The 21,725-nt window shown below is 39.2% G+C and overlaps 1 protein-coding gene across 1 annotated transcript; it reads left to right on the forward strand.

Annotated features, from left to right (window-relative positions):
• The first annotated feature begins 1,327 nt into the window (after positions 1–1,327).
• LOC103055910 (extracellular serine/threonine protein kinase FAM20C-like) lies at positions 1,328–20,660 on the forward strand. Its single transcript, XM_007429638.3, has 10 exons — positions 1,328–2,077; positions 5,864–6,024; positions 6,657–6,735; positions 8,426–8,518; positions 10,067–10,182; positions 10,481–10,661; positions 12,725–12,834; positions 16,199–16,280; positions 17,245–17,304; positions 18,587–20,660. Exons 1-10 carry the CDS (start codon positions 1,581–1,583, stop codon positions 18,831–18,833), a joined length of 1,626 nt encoding a protein of 541 aa, XP_007429700.2. The 5' UTR covers positions 1,328–1,580; the 3' UTR covers positions 18,834–20,660.
• Positions 20,661–21,725: the final 1,065 nt, after the last annotated feature.

A 21,725-nucleotide genomic window follows, 5' to 3' on the forward strand; every position in this document is an offset into this window, starting at 1 on the left:
TGGGGACAGCCCTATGTTCTGTGAGCCCAGGCACTGTGGACCATGAAGCATGGTTTATAATTTAGAGGGATGTGTGAATGCAATCACTATGTCTTACAAGACTCCTACATAAACAGAATGAAAAAAGCCTACTGAAGCTGCCTTAAGTCTTTAGATAAAATTAAAGCTAGTCAGTGGTACTATGAGCTCTTTGAATTATAACAAGTATTACTTGTTATTTCAAAAGCCTTTCCATGTTTGCAGGGCATTCCTGCTCATTCTGCTGAGAGAGGGCCTGGATTCTCCTCCCATAGTCCTGGTCTGGTGGCACAATTATGAAATGCAAGAACTAATGTACACAATAATGTTTTCATAGAGTATATCTGAAGTAGCAGATTTTTAAAAGTTATACAGTAAAACCTCAGTTTAATGGACTTCAGATATAATGAACACAATTTTAATTCAAACTTCACCCCCATTTAATGACTAATGACCATTAAACTTGAGGATCTGCTTATTAAAAAAGGTGTTACTGCAAATGATTCCATTTGCAATGATGACAATTGTAATTATGCAAGTGATATAAATTCATGCAAATTATATAAATGTAGATTTAATGGACATTCTAATTAAGAAGATAACTCTCCCCTGAAAGGTTCATTAAATCAATGTTTTTCTACATACCTCATGTATAAAACTGGGAGGGATTAAGGACTCACATTTACAGGCCTCATATCAAAAACATCATATGAATGACATCTATAAAGAACATAAAGAATGTACCATATCGTATAGACAATTGGTCCATAGAGCCTAGTTTAGTCAACAATGACTAGCAAATCTGCCTTTCCTATGCTTATACAGACGCACATGCTGGAATAAACTAATAGGGTAACTATTGGTCCTGTGACATTGAAAAAAATGTTTTATTTCTACATTCTGGGGACAAAGTGACATGTTGTGATAATGAGCATTTATGAAATGACCGCATGTCCCTATATTTTTACCTATACATCACCCATTTGACAGACAAAGCTTCATCTATTTTTTATTTAAAAAAAATTAGGTTCTAGATTTTTCAGCCAAAAGGTTCCAGTGCAAGTTATCATATTGCAATAGCACAGTTTTAACAACTGTTGTTATACGAGACTATTATTTGAAGAGACTTGTGGATTAGCCAATCTGCTGCTATTGATTTGGAGTTTGGTCTCTTCACATTAACCTTGACACCACCTGCTTTTCTGTTATCAACATAGTTAAAATTCATAGACAACCCCTTTTCCCCCTCCCTTTTTCCTGCTGAGGACTACTGGATGAAGGAAATTTTTGTAGCAGAAGTAGCTTTACTTTCCCCCCCGCCCCCCATAAGTAAGAATGATTATAGCATAAAATGGAGAGGTTATAGTTATTTAATTGTATATTTTGCCTGAAAAAGTTGAACTTTTGCATTTCCCTTTGGATTCCAGTTCTGGAAGTACTATTCTTACTGCTGTATCCTTGCAGGTAAGAATTAAAAAGAGAGAGAGGGAGAGACTTTTTCCTTTTTACGTGTGGATCTTTCACGTTCCATTGTGTCTTGCTGTAACTAAGACTCCAAGAAGATGATACGCCAGCTGCCTTTTCTGCTCCAGAGGAAATTCAAAGCCACCCTTTGCTTTTTCCTCCTTTTGGTTGTCCTGATAAACATCGTGATGGAATTTATGCCCTTTGCTGATCGTAATTCCTGCATGTGTACATCTAAAGCAACAGGTGCCTTGGACCTTTTACCACCCAGTTCGATATTAGCAGCTCAGAATAAGCTGAATCTGAGGAATCTTCAGGATTTCAGTAGCAGTAACAGCTCCCTGGAAAAAGGATTGCACTCAGCAGAAGGCGCGGCACAAGCGGATGGCATCAGCAACGTGCCTCTCCAAGATGCCAACATCAAGCAGCAGGAAACCAAAGAAAAACCCACCCAGACAAGCAGTTCCAAACTGACTGCTCTTTTTGATCATCCTCTGTATAAGATCCCAATTCCAAAAGTTGCAAGGAAAGACAAACTATTTGGGACCAAACCAAAGATGAACCTCTTCATAAAAAGTGGTGGGAGTGATGAACGGTGAGAGACCTTCTCTTTCTTCTGGATGGCTTACTCAATTTGGCATATGTACTCTTCTGGGATGAGCTTGTGTCTATTCCTGTCCAGATTCTATTATTATATGCATAATTTTTCCTTTCCCCATTTTGGAAGAGTTTGATTCTCAGTAGGTTGTGTAGATAAGAAGCCAGGCTAAGATTATGCTGTGTCATTTTATTCTGCCTCTGCCCTGAGGCATAACCTCCTATGGCCTATTATATAGTGTCAGCCTCGCGTTAGTGAGCACAATCCGTTCAAGCAACTTTGTCATAAAGCGAAATGGTCACTAAGCAAACATGTGACGGAGAGAGAGAGAGAGCGAGAGAGTGTGATGGACTGGAATGGAGGAAGGGGGGTGAAAACGGTGCTCTTGTCTCCAGAGCAATGCTCTGGAGATAAGCGGAGAAAGCTGGCGCATCCCTAAACATTCCAGAAGATAGTGAATAGCTGTGCCTGGGAACTAGTGGTCAGTCTGAGAAGATTTCTGTAAACAGGCACTGGCTAATAAAACTTGCTGATTGAACCTGCATGGTCTCCAGGAGTTCCTTGGGCTAGGCCTGACAGAGAGAGAGAGAGAGAGAGAGAGAGAGAGAGAGAGAGAGAGAGAGAGAGAGAGAGAGAGAGAGAGAGAGAGAGAGAGAGAGAGAGAGAGAGAGAGAGATGCTAGGAAGATCATCAGTTGCTGCCGTCTCATTCAGATAAAGTTCTCTTGTACAGTGCCCTGTGCCTGACCCATTTTTTCCCTTTTTTTGCCCCGTCACAGGGTGGAGAGATTGCTTAAACAAGCTATCTCTTCCTGAGCTGCTTTTCTCCACAGTGCAGTGTTTCCCTAAAAAGTGCTAAGGGCAAGTTAACAAGCCTCTGCCATCTTAATTAGTTGGCGCTGCTGCCTGAAACTGACCAGACTTTAATCAGTTTCACACTGAAGGCTTTTGTTGTCAGGCAGGTGAAATTTGATAGGAAATGCATGCATTGGTCAGAAAAATGAGTTATTACCTTTTTATTACCATCATATTTGTGTATGGTCACTAACTGAGGTAGTCACTAAATGAGTAGCATAAAAGTAAACTTTTAATTGTAGTGCACTATGAGATTAAAACAGTATTTACATCAGAAAAGTATGGCTACTTGTTATGGGAAGAATTGTAATCCTAGTTGAAAAGGTCCTATACCATGAGTACTTCCTACAACCTGTATAATAATGTCAAAGAACAATATGAAAAGTCCATACTGAAAGCATGCTGTGCCAGGTCATGGGATTCAGAGGGAAATATTTTCTACAGGGAAGTGTGACACAATTACTGAAATCTGTCACTGAATATTATGCGGACTTCCAAATGCCTCTGTCTTTGTACTGAAAATGAACCAACATTTTTGCACTCTTCCTCTCTTCCCAGTTCTTTCTTCTGTTATTTCTAATGGATAACTATGAGGCTGCTTATTGCTGTATTTGTTTACAGCAGGATCTGCTGACCCCCCCCCCTTTTTTTTTTTTGCAACCGGGACATACTCCAACTACATGGGTGAATTTCCCCAGCATCACTGATGCAGGAAGTACAAACTGGAGTACAAAAAAGATTTTTTAAAAAAAGAAACTCCCTTCCAGCAAAGCACTCAAAAACTCCACCCTTGTGTGATATGATTTTGCACATTTTGCATCATTATCCTATCTTTTGTAGCCCTCATCCTATTGAGGTACTACCCATTGCCACCCTGGTTTAGTGTTTATGAGCCACATTCTCTGATGTACATGCCATCCAAAGTGACATATAAATGTTCTTTAAAATTTTGCACTTGTTCAGAATAAAAAAGTATGATCCAAACATATAAATGGGTGTAGTATCACTGTAAACGGTCAATTGCTGTAAAAATGTCCACATATACAGTATGCTGGCCACAGTTGAGGTCCCAACAGCCACAGTTGCATATACAAATATATAATTGCATATACAAGTGCACAGAATTTTCTGTTCCCCAAACTATGGGATATGGCTACACCACATGGCCATTTCAACAGACACTGGTTTAAGGCTGGATGTAATAGAAAACAAATGCAAAAAGCTAGGTCATGCAGCCAGGTTTTAAAATGTGCCATGATCTGAATTCTATTGTCCAGTCCCTTCATTCTACACACATGCATACATATACACACGTGCACACAAACACACACATTTTTATTTGGGTGCTTCATCCAACAGCATGTTATATCCCCTAAGCATTCTTAGTTCTCAGTGGACAATCTGGAATTCTATCTCCTTTGTATTATTATGGTTGGATGATGATGATGATGGTTAGTCGAACAGTCAGCCAGATGTTTAGACTGGATTTGGCATTTTTATCCACCTATCAAGTCCTTCCCAAGGACCTGGGATAGGCAAATGTTCTTGATGATAAAGGTAACATCGCAGGATATAAGCTGTTCCAAGTAAAGCTGCCTTTTGCAATTGACTGATGGCAATTTTGTCAATGGCGATAGTCTTCAGTGGTGTTCCAGATGTTTTGGGATTGCACCCAAGGCACCTACAACTATCAGTACTATCTTTGTTTTCTTTTGCTATAGTTTTTCTACTTCTATTTGCAGGTCTTTATATTTTCTGATTTTCTCCAGTTCTTTCTCTTCTATTCTGTTGTCTCCAGGTATTGCAATGTCCACTTTCCAGACTTCTTTGTCTTTCTTATCAACAATGTTAAATCTGGGGCGTTGTGTGGCAGGTGCTTGGCTGTTTGAATTCTAAAGTCCCAGAGCACTTTAGCTTCTTCATTTCTGATTACTTTGTCTGTTTTGTGGTCCCAACAGTTCTTGCTTGCAGGCAACTGGTATTTCTTGCAGATATTCCAATGCACCATTATTGCTACTTTGTCATGCCATCGTTTGTAGTCAGTCTGTGCAATCTTCTTGGAGCAGCTAACTAGGTGGTCCACTGTTTCTTCAGCTTCTTTGTATTATTATTATTATTATTGTTGTTGTTGTTGTTGTTGTTGTTGTTGTTATTATTATTATTATTATTTGTACTTCTACAGTAGTGTTTCTCAAACTTGGCAACTTTAACATGCTTGGACTTCAATTCCCAGAATTCCCATGCTGGCTGGGGAATTCTGGGAGTTGAAGTCCACACATCTTAAAGTTGCCAAGTTTGAGAAACACTGTTCTACAGTATTGGGGTTCTTCTCAAATCTGATCATGTCTTCCTCTTATGCATACATAATACTAGTTTAGCTACCCAGAATGTAAAAGCCCTGCTGGATTAGACCCAAACTGGTTAAACAATGACCAACCAGATGTTTATAGAACCCATGAACAGGACATGAAAGTAAAGCAAATTCTATTGGTAGCCACTAATAAAGTTCTATGGTTAATTTTCATCTATTCTAAACATTATCCTCCTCTGAATTTTGAAAATGCAGGCACCAAATGAGTCCTGCAACAAAATATTACAGAGGGCAATGCTCCTGTTCAGTGTTAGTCAGACACGCTCTTCCCCAGAATACTTATTACGCTTTGTTCCACCACTCAAAACTCTTAGTATTGTCATGTTAAGTCTCATGAGGTTATCTTTAGTAGCAGGCTGTCCTCTTAAAATCCATTCCTCTAAAGATTTTTTAAATTTCTTCTAGAGAATCCAGGATAGCCTTAATATGTTCATATCTTTATCTTATAGCTTTGCTATGCTTACAATTCAGTGTGTAACTTCAGTATTAATATATAGGATGTAATAATAACTATATCAAGTGCTTGATTTTGTGTGCTGGGGGGCATTGGATCTGCAGAATCAGTAGCAGCAATGCAGAAGGTCTTCAGAACCACAACGCTCACCCTGCTTGGCTCAGTTTTTACGCTGGAATCAATCGTTATGAACTGTACGCCCGCCATGACCCCTCTCGCCATGACTTGATGAAGGATTTGGCAAAACAGAAAATTGTCAGCTCAGGTACTACATACCACTTCAGATACTCCAGCTACTCATAGTTTGTTTTTTCTCATCCTGTTCTCCCTGGTTGCCTCTTTTTCTTTTCTAGTTTTTCTCCTCCTTAGTTCAGCGTCTACTCAGCTAAACCATCCAGAATGAAGACCGTTAGAAGAGGAAGGAGGCTCTTTTTGATATGACCTGCTTAGTGCTAACCAACCAGGATAGGGACAAACAACTTTCTTATAACCAACAGCCATACTTTTCGTTAACGTATTTTGTCTGAAATCTAAGGGCTTAAGGTGCAAAGTAGTGACCTTTTAGGCAGATTAGATTTCCCTGTTTATTTATTTTGCTGAATGTTTTATTTAGATATGTTAGACCAACCTGACATCTTATCTTTTTTTTTCCCTGCTGGAAACCAATGGGAAAATGCCCTCTTGATGTTTGGCAATTTATATCTGGGGGATCTGGTTGCCAAAAGTGAGATTTGGGAGTCAGATAAGCTCATGAATTGCCATCCCCCATGCCAAGAGTTTGCCAAAATTATCAGTGCCAACAAAAGACAGCCAGGTTCCTCTCTTTTTTTTTTTTAATGAAAAAAATAACAATTTGAATCTCTTCATGCGCTCTAATGCTTTTTAATGTCATTTCAGTTCAGAAGCCTGGAGGAACTCAACTGAAGCTTATCATGACCTTTCCCAATCATGGCCAAGCCCTCTTCAAACCTATGAAGTAAGACATCTTGATACATTAATTGTGATCTCCTCCAAAATGGGCCGTTTGGATATGCCGAGAGTGTAACTCCAAACGCTATGCTAGCTGGAAATTTGGGAACTTCGGAGGGCTATGTTTATATATATTTATATATATATTTATATATCTTTACTAATATTCTGGCCCTAAGCACCTTTTCATGCATTGCAACAGTCCTTGATGGATTACACCAGAGAAACTTGCACTTTATACGTTAATTGGTAGCTAGAGCGTCTTTGTATAGCAAGCTGATAAGGTAATCCTGGCACTGGCATCCATATCCCAAATAAAAAAGAAATTTATAATATTGGCTGTTTCTACAATAGCTATATTAGAAGCAATTTAACTGTGAGCATCAAAAGATAAAGTCAGGTACTGCTTCTCTGTACTTCTCATGGGGTTTCATCTGCAAAAAAATGTCATGGCATGGAGATAATAAAATTATACAGCAGTAGTATAATAAATTATCAACATCTAAAGATCAGATTACAGTTAAAGGTGTAATTTAAGTGCTTTTTCAGAAATTGGCAGCCTTACTTATCACTGTATTGGGAACATCTGGGAAAGTAGCTCAAAATACTAGCAATCAGCATCATATTTTAATTAGAAGTACCAAAAAATGTCAACGCTTCAGGAACAGAACATACACAACCTTTCAAAGCATTTTGGGTTCCCCGAACTCTAAGAAAACTACAGCGATCTTGCGCTTCTACCAATATGGCTGCTTTCCCCAACTTGGTGCCATATTCATGAGAGTTCAGACTGATTGCACGGGATATTTAATAGACATTTTCTTAAAATTGCTCTGAAATTTTATACCACAGTTCACAAGATGGCTGCATATGGCACTATAGCAGGGTTCCTCAACCTTGGCGACTTGAAGATGTGTGGACTGCAACTTCCAGAATTCCCCAGCCAAGCATGGCTGGCTGGGGAATTCTGGGAGTTGAAGTCCACACATCTTCAAGTCGCCAAGGTTGAGGAACCTTGCACTACAGTAAAAAAACTGTTATCATTACCACTCCTGCAGCCCTCATCAGAGGAGTTTGGTTATGATGGAGATGTGCGACCTCCGGTGGTGAAAGGTTTGAACTGAAGCTCTCAGTCTTCCTCAACCTGGAGTCCACAATCCCAAGACTTCCCATTTGGAAATAGCAGACATTGTAATCCAAACATACCTGAAAAGAACTGGATTGAGAAAAATACTTTACAGTGATAAAATTGAACAACATTAACTGAATGCTAGTTTGTTTGAACAGGATCAACTGAAAGACTGTAGCTCTGCAGAGTACACACTTTGCATGCAAAATGTCCCCAGCATCTCCAGATAGGCTGACAAAATACCATACTTGAAGCCACAAGAGCTACTACTGATATAAAATACTAAGATGATGGCTGCACAATCTGACTTGCTATAAGAACTATGCACATTCATATCTCATGTGCAAACTGATCTCCCAGATGCAAAGGAGATATGGGCTTGACTTCAGCCACTAGATACTTATTTTCCTGACAATTTCCCTAAACATGAGCTTCTGCCAAATGTTGACTTCTTCCCAGAATTTTCAGCAATGCCATGTTGCTGGGAAATTCTGAGAGCTGGATGAAGTACATTTTAGGGAAATGTGTTTCTGATAATCCCATTCCACTCTTCTCTCCACCTTCCTAGGCAAACCCGAGACCAGGAGACTTCAGCAGACTTCTTTTACTTTTCAGACTTTGAGCGACACAATGCAGAAATATCAGCTTTTCACCTGGATAGGTGAGTTCAGTCTAGCTCTCTTCCTCAAAATATGTCTATAGTTTATTTTTAGGAGGTAGCTAGTAAGGAATTACCATAGTTTAATCCTTGAACATACTCTTTGTCTGTAAACAAAGTCAGGTTCTGGCATCTTCTGTAGCAGAATAATCTCACACAGATCCTGCTTAGGATCTTTCAAGCTGTTGTTATCAGAGTAGGCAAGGCTGAGCTAGGTGGGATAATAAACTGAGTACAAGGCAGCTTCCTGCCTGAATGTGAGCAGAAAGAAAGGTAAGATATATATCAAAATAACAACAACAATATGACCAATCTGATGCTTTTGAACTTTGGTGTTGGAGAAGACTTCTGAGAATACCATGGACAGCCAAAAAAACAAACCAATGGATCATTGAACAAATCAACCCAGAGTTCTCACTTGAGGCACAAATGACCAGGCTCAAATTATCTTACTTCAGACATACAGTATTATATGAAAACCTAGTTTTCTGGAGAAGGTTCTAATGCTGGGAAAGGTGGAAAGAAAGAAAAGAAGATGATCAGCAGCAAGGTGGTGGACTCTGTTACAGTGGCTATGAGTGCAATGTTCGAAAACCTGAAAGACCAGGTTAGGATACATCATCATGGAGAAAATCTATCTATAAGGTCGCTAAGAGTTGAAAACAACTTGATGTCACATAATCCATCAATCAAAATAGCGATTTGGCTGATTTGAGATCCAGGCATACAACAGGCTGTAGCACAGGGTTGGATAATCTATAGCCTTTTAGATTTTGTGGGGCTATAAAACCTAATATCACTGATTACAGTATTACCATGTTTATTTAATGGAAGCAGGAATCCTAGAACTTCTGGAAGGCCACAGGTTTTCAACATCTGACCTAGTGTGTTGAGACCATGACAAAGTTATTGGTGGCCATTCTGAAAATCTAGTTCTGCTTTGGGTCTCCAAGGTTCTGGTTATTGCTTACCCAGCTAGACATTTCATGTTTATATGAGACCTGGCAATTTCAAAGCTTATTCATCACTGGTTCAGATTAGACATCAGTACAAACTATCCTTGGGTGGTAACAGTCCAGTTTCCAGCAGGGTTCACCTCACCTTTGCCCTGGACCCCTCTGAGCAGCTGAGAAGCCCCATTTAAATTTCAGAGTAATGGGAACATTGTGAGAAATTAAGGTGAGGCTTCTAATTCATCCAGAGCATTGCTGTTATAATCCAAGCTCCCCAAGATAAGAGGCAATCCATCAAGGAATCCTTTGCCAAGAGTCCCATAAAAGCCCTGGCAGAAGATGACATAAGATACCCTTCAATGCACCCAGTCCATAGCGGTTTGCTAAGCTAGAAGGCAACCTCAGAGGTTCCTAGGTCAAGCAAGCCTTGAGATCCACATCATAATGTGGTGGCTAATACAACTATTAGAAAAAGCTGAAAGGGCAGTTAATTGATATTTTCTGATAATAGGCTCGATGAAGTTAATAGTGTGTAGGCTATTCAGTTGTGTTCTCTATTCAGGCTTATTTTCCTGCTGGGTTTGCCTTTTCTGTGTAGGATCCTGGACTTTCGAAGAATTCCCCCAGTTTCTGGACGTTTGGTGAACATAAGCAAGGAAATTCATGACATTACAACAGATAAGAAACTGCTTAAGACATTTTTCATTTCCCCAGGTGAATATCTCCCCTCCACCCACCTCATTCTTGACAAAAACAAAAAACCAACTCTGGAACCATTGAGATGTAGATGTATTGGGACTTATACAATTCCTGGTCAGCTTTACCACTGCACTGTGATAAAAGCAACAGGTTAGAGAAGGCTGAGACAGATTGACTATGACAGGAATGTAAACTATTCCATTCTCTCTTTGAATCTGTAAGACAGATGGTGGCACTATCTATCACAGAAAAAATGTCTCTGTGTTGCAGTTCCCTAACTTTTGCTTCCCTCCATTTTGCCTGGATCAACCAGCTGGCAACATCTGTTTCTTTGGTGAATGCTCCTACTATTGCTCCACTGAACATGCTTTGTGTGGCAAACCTGACCAGCTTGAGGGATCCATGGCCGCCTTGTTGCCTGACAAAGAGCTAGCTGAACGCCACTCTTGGAGGAGTCCCTGGAGGCGTTCCTATTCTAAGACCAAGAAAGCTGAGTGAGTATTTGAAAGAAGAAGAAAAAAGCCAGTACAGCTAGAAAGAGGATTTAGAAGACAAGAAGAACATTCTAGATAGAGTGGAGACAAATGAGATGGTTGGAGAAATAGGACAGTCAAAGAAAGGAGAAAGTGAGATACTTAGTCTAAACTTTAGGGAATCTACAGTATACAAATCATGAATATACATCCCTTAGCCCACAAATTTGGGTATCACTATCATACCTCCCCTTACTTGTTTTGCATCCATTTTACTTTTTTTTTATTCCCCTTGCTTTTATGTTCAGATGGACCCAAGAAAAGTCAGGTAAGATGACAAAAAACACCAAACCTGCCAAATATTCAGTGGCTCCTTCACCAGTAGAGACTTGGAGAAGCTGATTCTGCTTAAAAAAGATTAAAAATGGGTCTGAAGTAACTCATGGAAGTAGGAGGTTTTAATATCGTTTCTATATATTTACATCTTGAGCTTCAGATACAGTATCAAAAAGGTTCAGAAACCTAAAATAAAACAAAAATGTAAATTTACAACCATGAGACAGCACGGGTATCCGCAGAAGGACCTATTCCCCCATTCACCACAGTATGAATATAGACTGGTCTATCACCTGTCTGGCACTAGCTCTTGAAAAGGAAGATTAATTTTATTTTAAGAGGTTGAGACATACTGCTTCACACCCTGAGTGAAACAGTGATGTCACAAAAATACATTATATCTCAAGGCAAGCACACCACTTTCTCCATTTCTTATTCTTTCCTTAAAGCGGTGTTTCTCAACCTTGGGAACTTTAAAATATGTGGACTTCAACTCCCAGAATTCCCCAGCCAGCCAGCTGGGGAATTCTGGAAGTTGAAATCCACACATCTTAAATTTTCCAAGGTTGAGAAACATTGTGTCAGAGTCTGCACACTCATTTCCCAAGTTCAATAAATCCTCTGGACTCGAATTAGTTCCATTAAAGATTTCTTTATTGAGTAGTATACAGCTTCCATAGATTGTTGAGTCTAACCATCCCCAGGCAAAAACTTTCCTTTTTAACCCCCTTCCCCCCACTCTCTTTTCCCGCTTGAAATTCCTCACGCCTTTCTCCTGCTCTCACGGTTGCTTGACCTTGTTGGCGCCTCTGCCGAGATAACAGTAGCACCTGGCTTGTGCATCTTCCTCCCCCTTCTCTCCTAACTTTGATGGCAGGAACAAGCAAGCGGGCCTCCAATTAACCATTCTAACATTTAACCCTGTCAACTATGCATCACTAGTCTACATTTAATTAAGCTTTGATTTCTAGCTTGCGCAGATCCTGACACATTGCCTTAAGGTCTCAGGATCAAGGTCCACCCTATAATTAAGCAATGAGAAGTGCCTGCACATTTTCACTGCTTTGAAAAAGAAGCAGAATTTTGTCGTGCAACTTATTCGTGTGGTAATTTTACTGGCAAAAAGGGGAAAAGGTGCTTCAGAGATTTGCCTGATTTGAGTGTGGTCCCTTAGTATGCATCTGGGTGAGTGGAATAGGAGGGAAGAGTCATTTGCAGCTCGGATCGCACAGCAAAGTATTTTGGCCCAGTTCGGCATAGGTAACTGCAGCATCATCCAAGGAAGCTCAAAAGAATCTCTGTAACATGCAATGTGCGTTTGCAAAATGGCAAAATGAGTAAGGTGACCAAAGCTGCTTCTTTTTTCCAGTATGAGATTTATTTATCGTTGCTATTAAGACTTCATGTACCACGGTTTATCAATACGCCTCAGCAGTTTCAAATAAAAAGACAAAATAAAATTAAAATGAAGAATAACTTACTATATTTGAAATCACACCATATATATTTTATGCTTCTGTTGGTAATTATTCTTACAGTCCAGCAAAAAGCGCACAGCAGTGGTGGTTTAGAATTCTAATAGAGGAAAAGATAGATAGATAGATAAATAGAATATTAAAAATGAATGATTGTAAATGATCAACCATTAAGAGCCTGTCCAAAGCAATGTAATTTTGAGGCCTTTTTGAACAGAGAAGGTAGGTCAAAAGTTCAGCAGATAATATTCCACAATGACTGACTCTTCTCAGGTGGGAGCTGAATGAAAATTACTGTGCTGAAGTTCGAAAGACGCCACCCTATGACAGCACTGCCCGACTTCTGAGTCTCATTGACATGACTCTGCTCGATTTTCTCATGGGTGAGTATGTTGATGGATTTATACTGGGGACAAGGGACCTGGATCCGTGGTGGCCAAATACAGAGGCAGAAGGCCTCAGATTGTGCCTCTGATTCAGTCTCTGTCTGGCATTTCCACTGCAGATTTTTCAGCTCAGCTTGCAGGAGAGAGACTGTGGTGCTAGAGTTTCTTAACCATAAGACACATTACATCTTGCAAAACAAAGGATCTCTGTCTGTGCAGAACTGGCTGCCCACCAGCTTCTCCAGAATAGGCTTTCACTGGCAATATACTGTGCTGAAATTCACAAGAAAACAATTACTCCTTCTGTAATATTTCTCAGAGTTTCTTGTTCTGGCTTGTTTTTCAGTGTTGCCTTACTATTCCATAAGGGGATACCCTTTTTCTCAGTTGATTATCCCACTTCAGAAGAACCAGCTTTTGCTTGTTAAAACTTGTCACAATAAGCAATTTACAGGCTTGGATCTTAAGTAAATTTCAGGACACCGAATAACTTCAGAAAGTTCATTGAAGATGTAATCATTCACCACTGACTAATGCCTACTGTTGTTCCATTTAGCCCAGTTCTCTCACACTGATTGCCAATGGCTCTGCAAGCTTCATAAGCTGTCCACGTTATGTAGTACAAGCGTAACTTATTTCTGCTCTTCCCCCCAGCTTCTAGTTAATATGCAAACGAAGTTTCACCTTTCAGACTTACACAGAGACAAAATTTTAATATTTTCCTGATTGTTTTCAGCATACATGTAAGGAAACTCAGATAAAGTGTGGCCAGCTAAAAGCTCCCTAATTCAAATTACTACTGGCAAACGTGGCTCACTACGCCCTCTAGTGGACACACTGCATTTTTTTCATATTCTATATCCACATTTTAACAATAAACACATATAAGCCTTTAGAGCAGTGTTTCTCAACCTTGGCAGCTTTCAGATGTGTGGACTTCAACTCCCAGAATCCCCCAGCCAGAAACACTGCTTTAGAGGATTGGCCATCCTGTTCATTCCCAATTTTTGTTCCAAAAAGTGCAGCTTTTTGATACCAAAGCTTATTGTTTATTGTTATTACAATGTTTAACTGACCAGTCAGATTAACTTATTTGATTAATGGGCAGAAGATGCACAGACATAGCATCTTAAAAGGAACATTCCCCTTTCTCTCTTAACATGCACTCATACTTGATAGAATGCCTGTTCTATGAGGTTGTTTGTTGTAATGAACCCATGATTACAAAGCATGGTTTTGGCCTCAGAAATCATGTGCAAATTTAACAGAATACCCAACTAGTTGAAATTATTATTAATTCATCATACATTATGTAATAAAGTTGTAGACCAAATTACTGCTTAGCATCATTAGAAAGCCTCTCATATCCACTTCATCTTTGCATGTATTTGCCCCCAAATGGGGATGGTATCAGATACTTGCTTTCTGTAGTGAGCCAGATACTAACAAAAGATTATTGTGCTGGCCTAATGATGGGTGTTGAATTCAGGGGTGACTTGCCTTTCCAACCTGGTGCTGCCTGTGTATGTTTGACTTCAATGCCTCCTCTAATTCCCAAGTGGCCAGTGGATGGAAGATTATGGGATTTGAAGTCCTAATATTTGTGGAGGGTATGCTAAGAGGGAAGATAATCTGGGATGGGATTCTCAGGGTGTTTGAGAAACACAGTCCTCAGGATTCTTAGTGGAGACCCATGGTAACAGAGCCTATTCAAATACTGATAATCTGTCTTGTAGATGTTCCTCAGTTAGAGGACTAGAAAGGAAAGCTTATTCGAATACACACATTCATCCTCCCACCCTATAAATCAGGTTACATATCACATGACCTCTAGCTTTCAAAATCCATATTCTTTATAGCCTACAGAATAAGCAGTATTTCTCATCCATGATTTTAACATGTTGTGGCACTCCCTTCCTTTGAAAAAAAAAACCAGTATATTTGCTGCATGCACATTATGCCTTAATAAGATATGGGGACCTCCTCATCATGTGCTTACTTTGTGCATTGCGTGAATACAGGCATTGTGCTTTGCTTTCATAGCTTATGGTTACTGCAGTATCAAAAGATAAAATTAAACTAAACATTGATCCTGCCCCATTTTGGGGTGTGGATCTTAGCATCTGCTCAAAGCTTAATGTACCCTTAAATTTACAGAAGCTATGCAATACTACCTAAGTAGTGAATTTGTGATGTTTTTGCAGTGATAGGCAGCATCCTGTTCTAAGCATTTATTTGCTGGCTACGCTCAAGTAAGGCATGAAATTATATTTGGGACTCCAATTCTAAACAGACTTACTAGCTGGCAACAAATATAATTGGACATAGCATTTACTTTCGAATAAATATCTAGGGCTGCTCTTGTCTTATTCCTTCCTGCACCATTGTTCTTATGGGCTTTCATTCCACTATCTACTTTCTTTTAGCTTGCAAATACAACTTTAGATTGAGTCCAGTCAGGTACCACCAGTTCGATAACATAAACATACTCATTGAGACAGTAATACAGGTGTATATGTGTGTTTTTTGTTTTAAATTCACAAGTTTGGCTCTGTTGTATAATTTAAAAGCTGTAGCGTCAGTAATCTCTGATCTTCAGCTCTTTTCCTCTAGTAGAGTTGACACCTGAGATTTTGCAAACCTGAAGGTCTTGAAAAGTTCTGATTGCCCAAAACTTGCTGTGCAAATGAGAAGCTGGGGGAGGGGGGTTATTAAGCAAAATGCTCATACTATAGAGTTGCTGGGGAACATTTGCTGGTTTTCTGGTTTAAAGAATATAATACAGTTGTACTCAACAGGCCTACAACTGATCTATATTTGGAAGTTGTTCATTTCATGCATCAAAAATCAAAATTCTAGAAGTACTGGAAGATCTTTAGTCAGAGACACAATTCTTTTTCCTGGTCTTAAGAATTGTCCTATTTTTATAATTATTCCAGGAATGGTGGCCATTAAAAGTGTATGGCATTTAGATTTGAAACAGGCAAAGGTGCTTCAGATCTGGTATAGGCACCTTAGTGTACCTTCTGGTGGCTTCTTGAAGGAATCACACCTGTTCCTGTGCTTATATGGTAGCTATGTGGACCTAGGAAAATACATTTCTGACAGTGACAGAAGAGCAATATGTCTTTGGATCCCAAAATTGCACATTCTAATGGCCATCATGCCCTGAGAACAGGGTCACTCTCAAAACAATTCTCTGTGTAAAAAGGTTCATGTCAGAAACGGAACTGAGTGATATTTTTCAAAGAAGAATCCATATTTTTCAAAGAAGAACAAATGTATATTTTTGGCCTTATAGTTCTGGTATGGGAAAATTTTGGTGACACATTTTCTTCCACCACTTTCTCTTTATCTGCAGGAAATATGGACCGGCACCACTATGAGACATTTGAAAAGTTTGGTAACAGCACTTTTTTCCTTCATCTGGACAATGGTAGAGGGTAAGAAACTACTGTATTTTCCTGAGGGTGGGCAAGAGACTTTGGAAGGCTTTTGAATTCTGATCTACAACGATCTGTATCTTCAAAACAGCCCAACCTTCCCCAAGGTTGTCCCAGTACATTCTTCAGAAGTACTGGGGGCTGTAACTGGCTAGAAAATCTGGGAGTTGTAGCTTCAACCCATTTGGAAAGTCTCAGATTGAAGAAAACTGCTCTATCCTGCACTGTGCTAATTCAAAATAAGCTTCTTTTGTGGGATAGACCTTGAAAGCAGGAATTTACAAGGCAAGGATTTCAAACAAGGGAGAGCTAGTTGCAATATGGTCTTGTGCTAGAATCCAGTGAGCTCGTCTCTGAAGTCTCAGACTTAGCATCTGTTATTTGAATGCCAGAGAGTACTTATCTGCTGGTACTACTTGCGTATGATAATAAGAATTATAATTCATTTTAAGACTACAGTGATGTTATTCCAAAATTTAACACCAGAGCAACATTATATAAAAATGTAACACTAGGAACAGCATGATTAGAAGAATTCCTATAAATTGTACTGTTTTGCCTTTGGAAGCTTTTCCTCCTGGGATGTTTGCTTTGATAATTCCTTCTTTCTTTGTAATACATAAGAGAACTACATTATCCAGCTGTGCCTAATTTTCACATTCTATTTCAGTGGCAGCATTCACTTGTGTACAATAAACCCCTTGAGATGAGCCAATGTCTAGTGATTAGGCTGTTGGACTAGCCTGGGAGACTCAGATCCAAGTTCTCAAGTAACAGAATTATTCACTGTTTCAGTCCAACGTACCTTGCAGGGTTGTTGTGGGGATAAAATTAGAGGACAGAGTACTGTTTTATGCCACCTTCTCTTTCTAAAGAACAATAAAATTGGTCCTAGCTTGTAAGGGATAGCACCACTCCTTCCAAAAATTATGCCCTAATTTGCTATTTTTGTTCTTGTTCTCAGATTTGGGAGACATTCTCATGATGAAATGTCTATTCTGACTCCTCTTCAGCAGTGCTGCATGTAAGGACAATTTTTTACCTCTCAAAATTTGTCCTTGCTGGGGAAATATAATTTAGGGTGGTTTAAGAAAGGTCCAGATTTCTGCAATGAAAAACTGACCTTGCTCATAAATGAGATTGTCAGAATGCTCTCTCAAAAGTGCTGTGTTTTTAGTATGGAGATCTCATCAAGATCCAAATCCTCTATTGTTTAGTTTGTTCAGGAGAGTATGAGATTATATGGTGGGATCTGCAGAGTGATTTCTGTTGAACTGTTTCTCACCATTAGTTCAGTGATGCTGAGACTGCTCAAACTTCTTGACTGTTTACGTAACAAAAGACATGCTCATTAATTGCATTTACCCAATCAACTATCTTACTATGGGCTTGGTGGCCTAATTCAGCCTTTCACAAAGAGAATGCCCTCAAGAAGTGTTCGGCTATAACTTCCATAATTCTCATCCAACATGGCCACCACATTTAGAAAGCACCAAATCTAACTAATCTCAAAATGTAGGGTTAAGAACAAAATTATTTGAGGTTGGAATGCTCAGCGGTATGGAAGATATGACTGTTTTTTGCATACTTACTGCAGCCTCCCTGCTCAACTTCAAATCCTATTATAAAAGCTGAAAGCTAATATATTTGAAGAGCTCCAAGTTGGGGAAGGTAGCTTAATGTGACTATTGTATAGATTAATTTTTGTCTCTCACCCAGTACTATAGTTCCATGAACCATCTTTCTTTCCAGTTATCTGAAGTATGAATTATCTGGGACCAGTGGCAGGTCCCCATTGACACATTTGGACATAAGGCAATTCAGCATGTAAAGGAGCATGTAAACATGTTTCTGGCAGAAATCTGTTGAAATGCACAGGCTCTGGGTAGTAAAAAGCCTATCAAACTACTTCCACTAAGTCCACAGGTAGATGCATTTGTTTGTAATCTGAACCAGGGAACCTTTTGTAAACAGCACCAAATTAAGGTTGATTCAGTTGAGTCATAATAATGAATGGATTTTTCCAAAATCCCCATAGCATATTATTATTTTCAAGCTTAGCAATCAGTGCAGAAATTACATTACTGGAATCCATAATAGTTATGAGCATTTCTCATCCTGACAGTTCTAAGTCTTCTCATTGCTGTCCTGATTCATACTGATATTTCAAGTCCGTATGCATTTATTTTCTTAGAATTAAATTGTACCAATAGAAATACTAAATGTGATCTCTCTCTCCCTCTCTCTCTCTCTCTCTCTCTCTCTCTATATATATATTCTGTTTTTCTTGTTGTTACTGTCTCCAGTATTAAGAAGTCAACCTTCTTGCGACTGGAACTGCTTGCTACCGAGGCTTTTCGCTTGAGTGATGTCATGCGTGAGTCATTAGCCTCAGACCCCCTGTCTCCAGTCTTATCAGAGCCTCATCTGGAAGCACTGGACCGGCGACTCAAAAAGATATTGGTCATGGTGGGAGGCTGCGAGAAGGCAGATGGCCATAAAGAAGTAATAATTGATGACCTAAACAGAAAGCAGTATGTGAGCTCAGAGTAGCAAGAGAAGTGATAGATCAGTCTTACCTAGACACACAATAACCCCAACCCAGTTTCTGTTTACTCATGAAGAAATTATTTCAGATCTCCCATTGCTATTTATTGAGGGGCATTTATAGTTCCTTGAGTTCCAGTATGGAACTGTGAACTTTGTCCACTACCAGGTCAGACCATTTGTCCATTTAGTCAGGTCCAGATGACCTGTGGCCTTAGCAATCATGTGCAGCACTTGACCTAATTTCAAACCCCTGTGCAAGAGATCAGTTCAGATTATGATAATAGCTTTCAGTCAGTTCTTGCAGACTGCCACTTGGGAGAGAGAAGAGGGTATCGGAAGTAAAAAAGGGACTGGGGGATGGGGGGAGTTCACAGTGGCTCTTGTGTCACCAATTCTTTGAAGCTGCCTAGGAGGTTGCCTCTGCAGCTCTTGATAGGAAAAAAAGTTATCCACTTCTGACAACGTCTAGGCAATATTACGTATTGAGGCCTCAGGCACCAAGTATTTCCTATCACATGGTCCTTTTAATTGGAAAGGGCAAGATGTGAACCTGGGATCTTCTGTGTGCAAATCATGTAAACAGCTATCTGAACAATCAATTCAATGTATTATGCAACATTCTGCTTCAGACCAACTAAATGGAAGTAACATGCATTCTGTACTGTACATAAACTGTTGCACAAGAACATAACAAGTTGATACTGAGCCATCCAGTCCATATTATTGACCATGACCAGCAGTTGCTCACCGGCGTTTTAGGCAATTTTTTTTCAAGTCCTTCCTGGAGATGTCAAGCATAAAATTTTAGACCTTTTGTATACAAAGAGGAGATGCTCTATAATGTGTGAAGTCTACACATAGAGGGGAATGTGTAGACTCAGGCAAGTTTCCCATTGTAGGCATGCAACCTGTGGCTCTCCAGGTATTCTTGTACAACAGCTGCTAGCAACATCCAGAAGCCCCAGCCAATGAGGGATGTCAGGGGTTGCTGTTCAACAGCATCTTCACTCTTGTCCTAGGACAGGTGCATTCAAAGGAAACATGCATATATAGTTACATTAACAATCTAACATGGCTGCCCATGAATTGGTTTTATGGTCTGAGTGGAAATTTTGTTTAAAGCAATTGAAAAAGTAATGGTATAGCTACAGTTTGAGACTGGTCAATAACGGAATGACAAATTGATTGGGAACTTCAGGTACAGGTATTCTTAGTTCTCCAAGAATAAATGAATGAATAACAAATTGTTTAAATGATATTTTAGGTCTTTGGAGGAAAAAGTAGCTAAGGGCATATTTTCTGCTGAAAATGACAAGCCAGTGTGCTATAGTTTATTCAAGCCATTGTGTTATCCCTGAAAAGATTGTATCATGTTTATTAATTGTGCTCAATGGTCATACACATCTTTTTCAAGTTTCACACAGCAACAGGTTTTGCCGTAACAGACTTAAGAGAGACTTAAATCCTATTAAATAAGAGTGTCAGATGAAAATAAAACAAATACCCAGGATATGATATAAATATGTGCTTAATTTCTATATTAGCTAAATTTTATGTGGTGCAACAGGCAATTGCTACCTTAAACTGAAAGTTAAGCTTCAATACAGGGTCATACTCAGGTTTGGCCTGTTAAGGCCAAGTTCTAGCACATCTGGAAGGAGCCAAAAATGGGTAAATATCCTCTGATTTGATGCATATTCAGTGTGCACCAATATATTGGTATGGGTATAATCCTGTTAGTCTTCTGCAGTTAAGAGTCTCATACCCTAAAAACTAACTTAAGTCTGTTATGGCAAAACACTCCACAGACTACAGTCATCAGATGCAAAGAATTTCACTCCATAAAAATTTATATCATAATAAATTATAATTTCTAAGGAGTTACAAGGCTCTGTCCTTGCTACTGTAAATAAAGTTTTCCCAGGAAGTCCAGAATTCACAATTGCCTAACTAAATCCCAATTGCTGTACACGTTTAACCATTATGCTTGTATAAATTGGTGAAGATTATGATCATAATGATAGTTTTTCTCTCTCACACCTTTATAACAGAATACTTAACTGGATTCATTAGTTCAGACTTTGCACTAAGGCTCATAAAGCTTTCAGTGGGAAAACTGAAAGGAAAAAAGAGCAGAGTATATACACCTTAAATAGTCTGAGAGTATCTGTAGAAAAGAATATATTTAGCTATACTGTTTTCAATTGGCCATTTTACATATATATATATATATATATATATATAATGTATTTTTAAAAATTACCAACTGTGTCAGTATTTTGAACCTGAGATCATGAATTATCTGATTTTTCTAGAAGCAGCAGCTGCAGCATTTCAGGTCAGGAATGTAACTGGGGAAGAAAATTGCTTAAAATGGTGAATGATGTTATTCTTAAAGGTAAATATATTTTTAATCCATGTAATTCAACAGTACAGAAGTGGTTTGTCTGTTTTTTGATTTCCCAGTCCAATCCACAGATTTAGGATTGCCTGCTGGTCTCCCATCCAAGTACCAAGTCTAACCCTGTTTAGTTTCTTGAGATCAACCAAAGCGGGCTTAATGAACCACTTAGCTGACTTATTATTCTTACGGAGTTAACTCGCTAGCATATGCTCATCTCAAGGAAGACTTACCTTTTTTTATCCTAACACACTGAGTCCCTGCCCAAAGGGGCTCTCCTAACTTGTGAACATGGAGTTGTTATAAGCAACGTGATTTCTTTTCTCTACTGGCTTTCTGCTGCCTCTTCTTAGAATCTTGGCAGCCACCAGTTAGGGCACTGCACCAGCACCAGGTCTGACTTAAGGACTCTACCTGGCTTCTGTAGGATGATTTGTCTGCCACTCCTTCTACGCACCATTTGAGCATCCCCCGCATTCAAATAATGTGAAATA

The sequence above is a fragment of the Python bivittatus genome, unplaced genomic scaffold (assembly GCF_059951505.1).
Source record: "Python bivittatus isolate LINGU-HERP-01145 unplaced genomic scaffold, Pbiv_v1 ctg000330_np1212, whole genome shotgun sequence".
NCBI classification, from domain to species: domain Eukaryota; kingdom Metazoa; phylum Chordata; class Lepidosauria; order Squamata; family Pythonidae; genus Python; species Python bivittatus.

What these genes read in the sequence shown, in the direction of transcription:
- LOC103055910 (XM_007429638.3), top strand. Translation starts at nt 1,581, where the DNA reads ATGATACGCCAGCTGCCTTTTCTGCTCCAGAGGAAATTCAAAGCCACC. An exon ending in AGTGGTGGGAGTGATGAACG is followed by an intron (nt 2,078 to 5,863) that starts GTGAGAGACCTT and finishes TTGGATCTGCAG; the next exon opens with AATCAGTAGCAGCAATGCAG. An exon ending in GCCCTCTTCAAACCTATGAA is followed by an intron (nt 6,736 to 8,425) that starts GTAAGACATCTT and finishes CCACCTTCCTAG; the next exon opens with GCAAACCCGAGACCAGGAGA.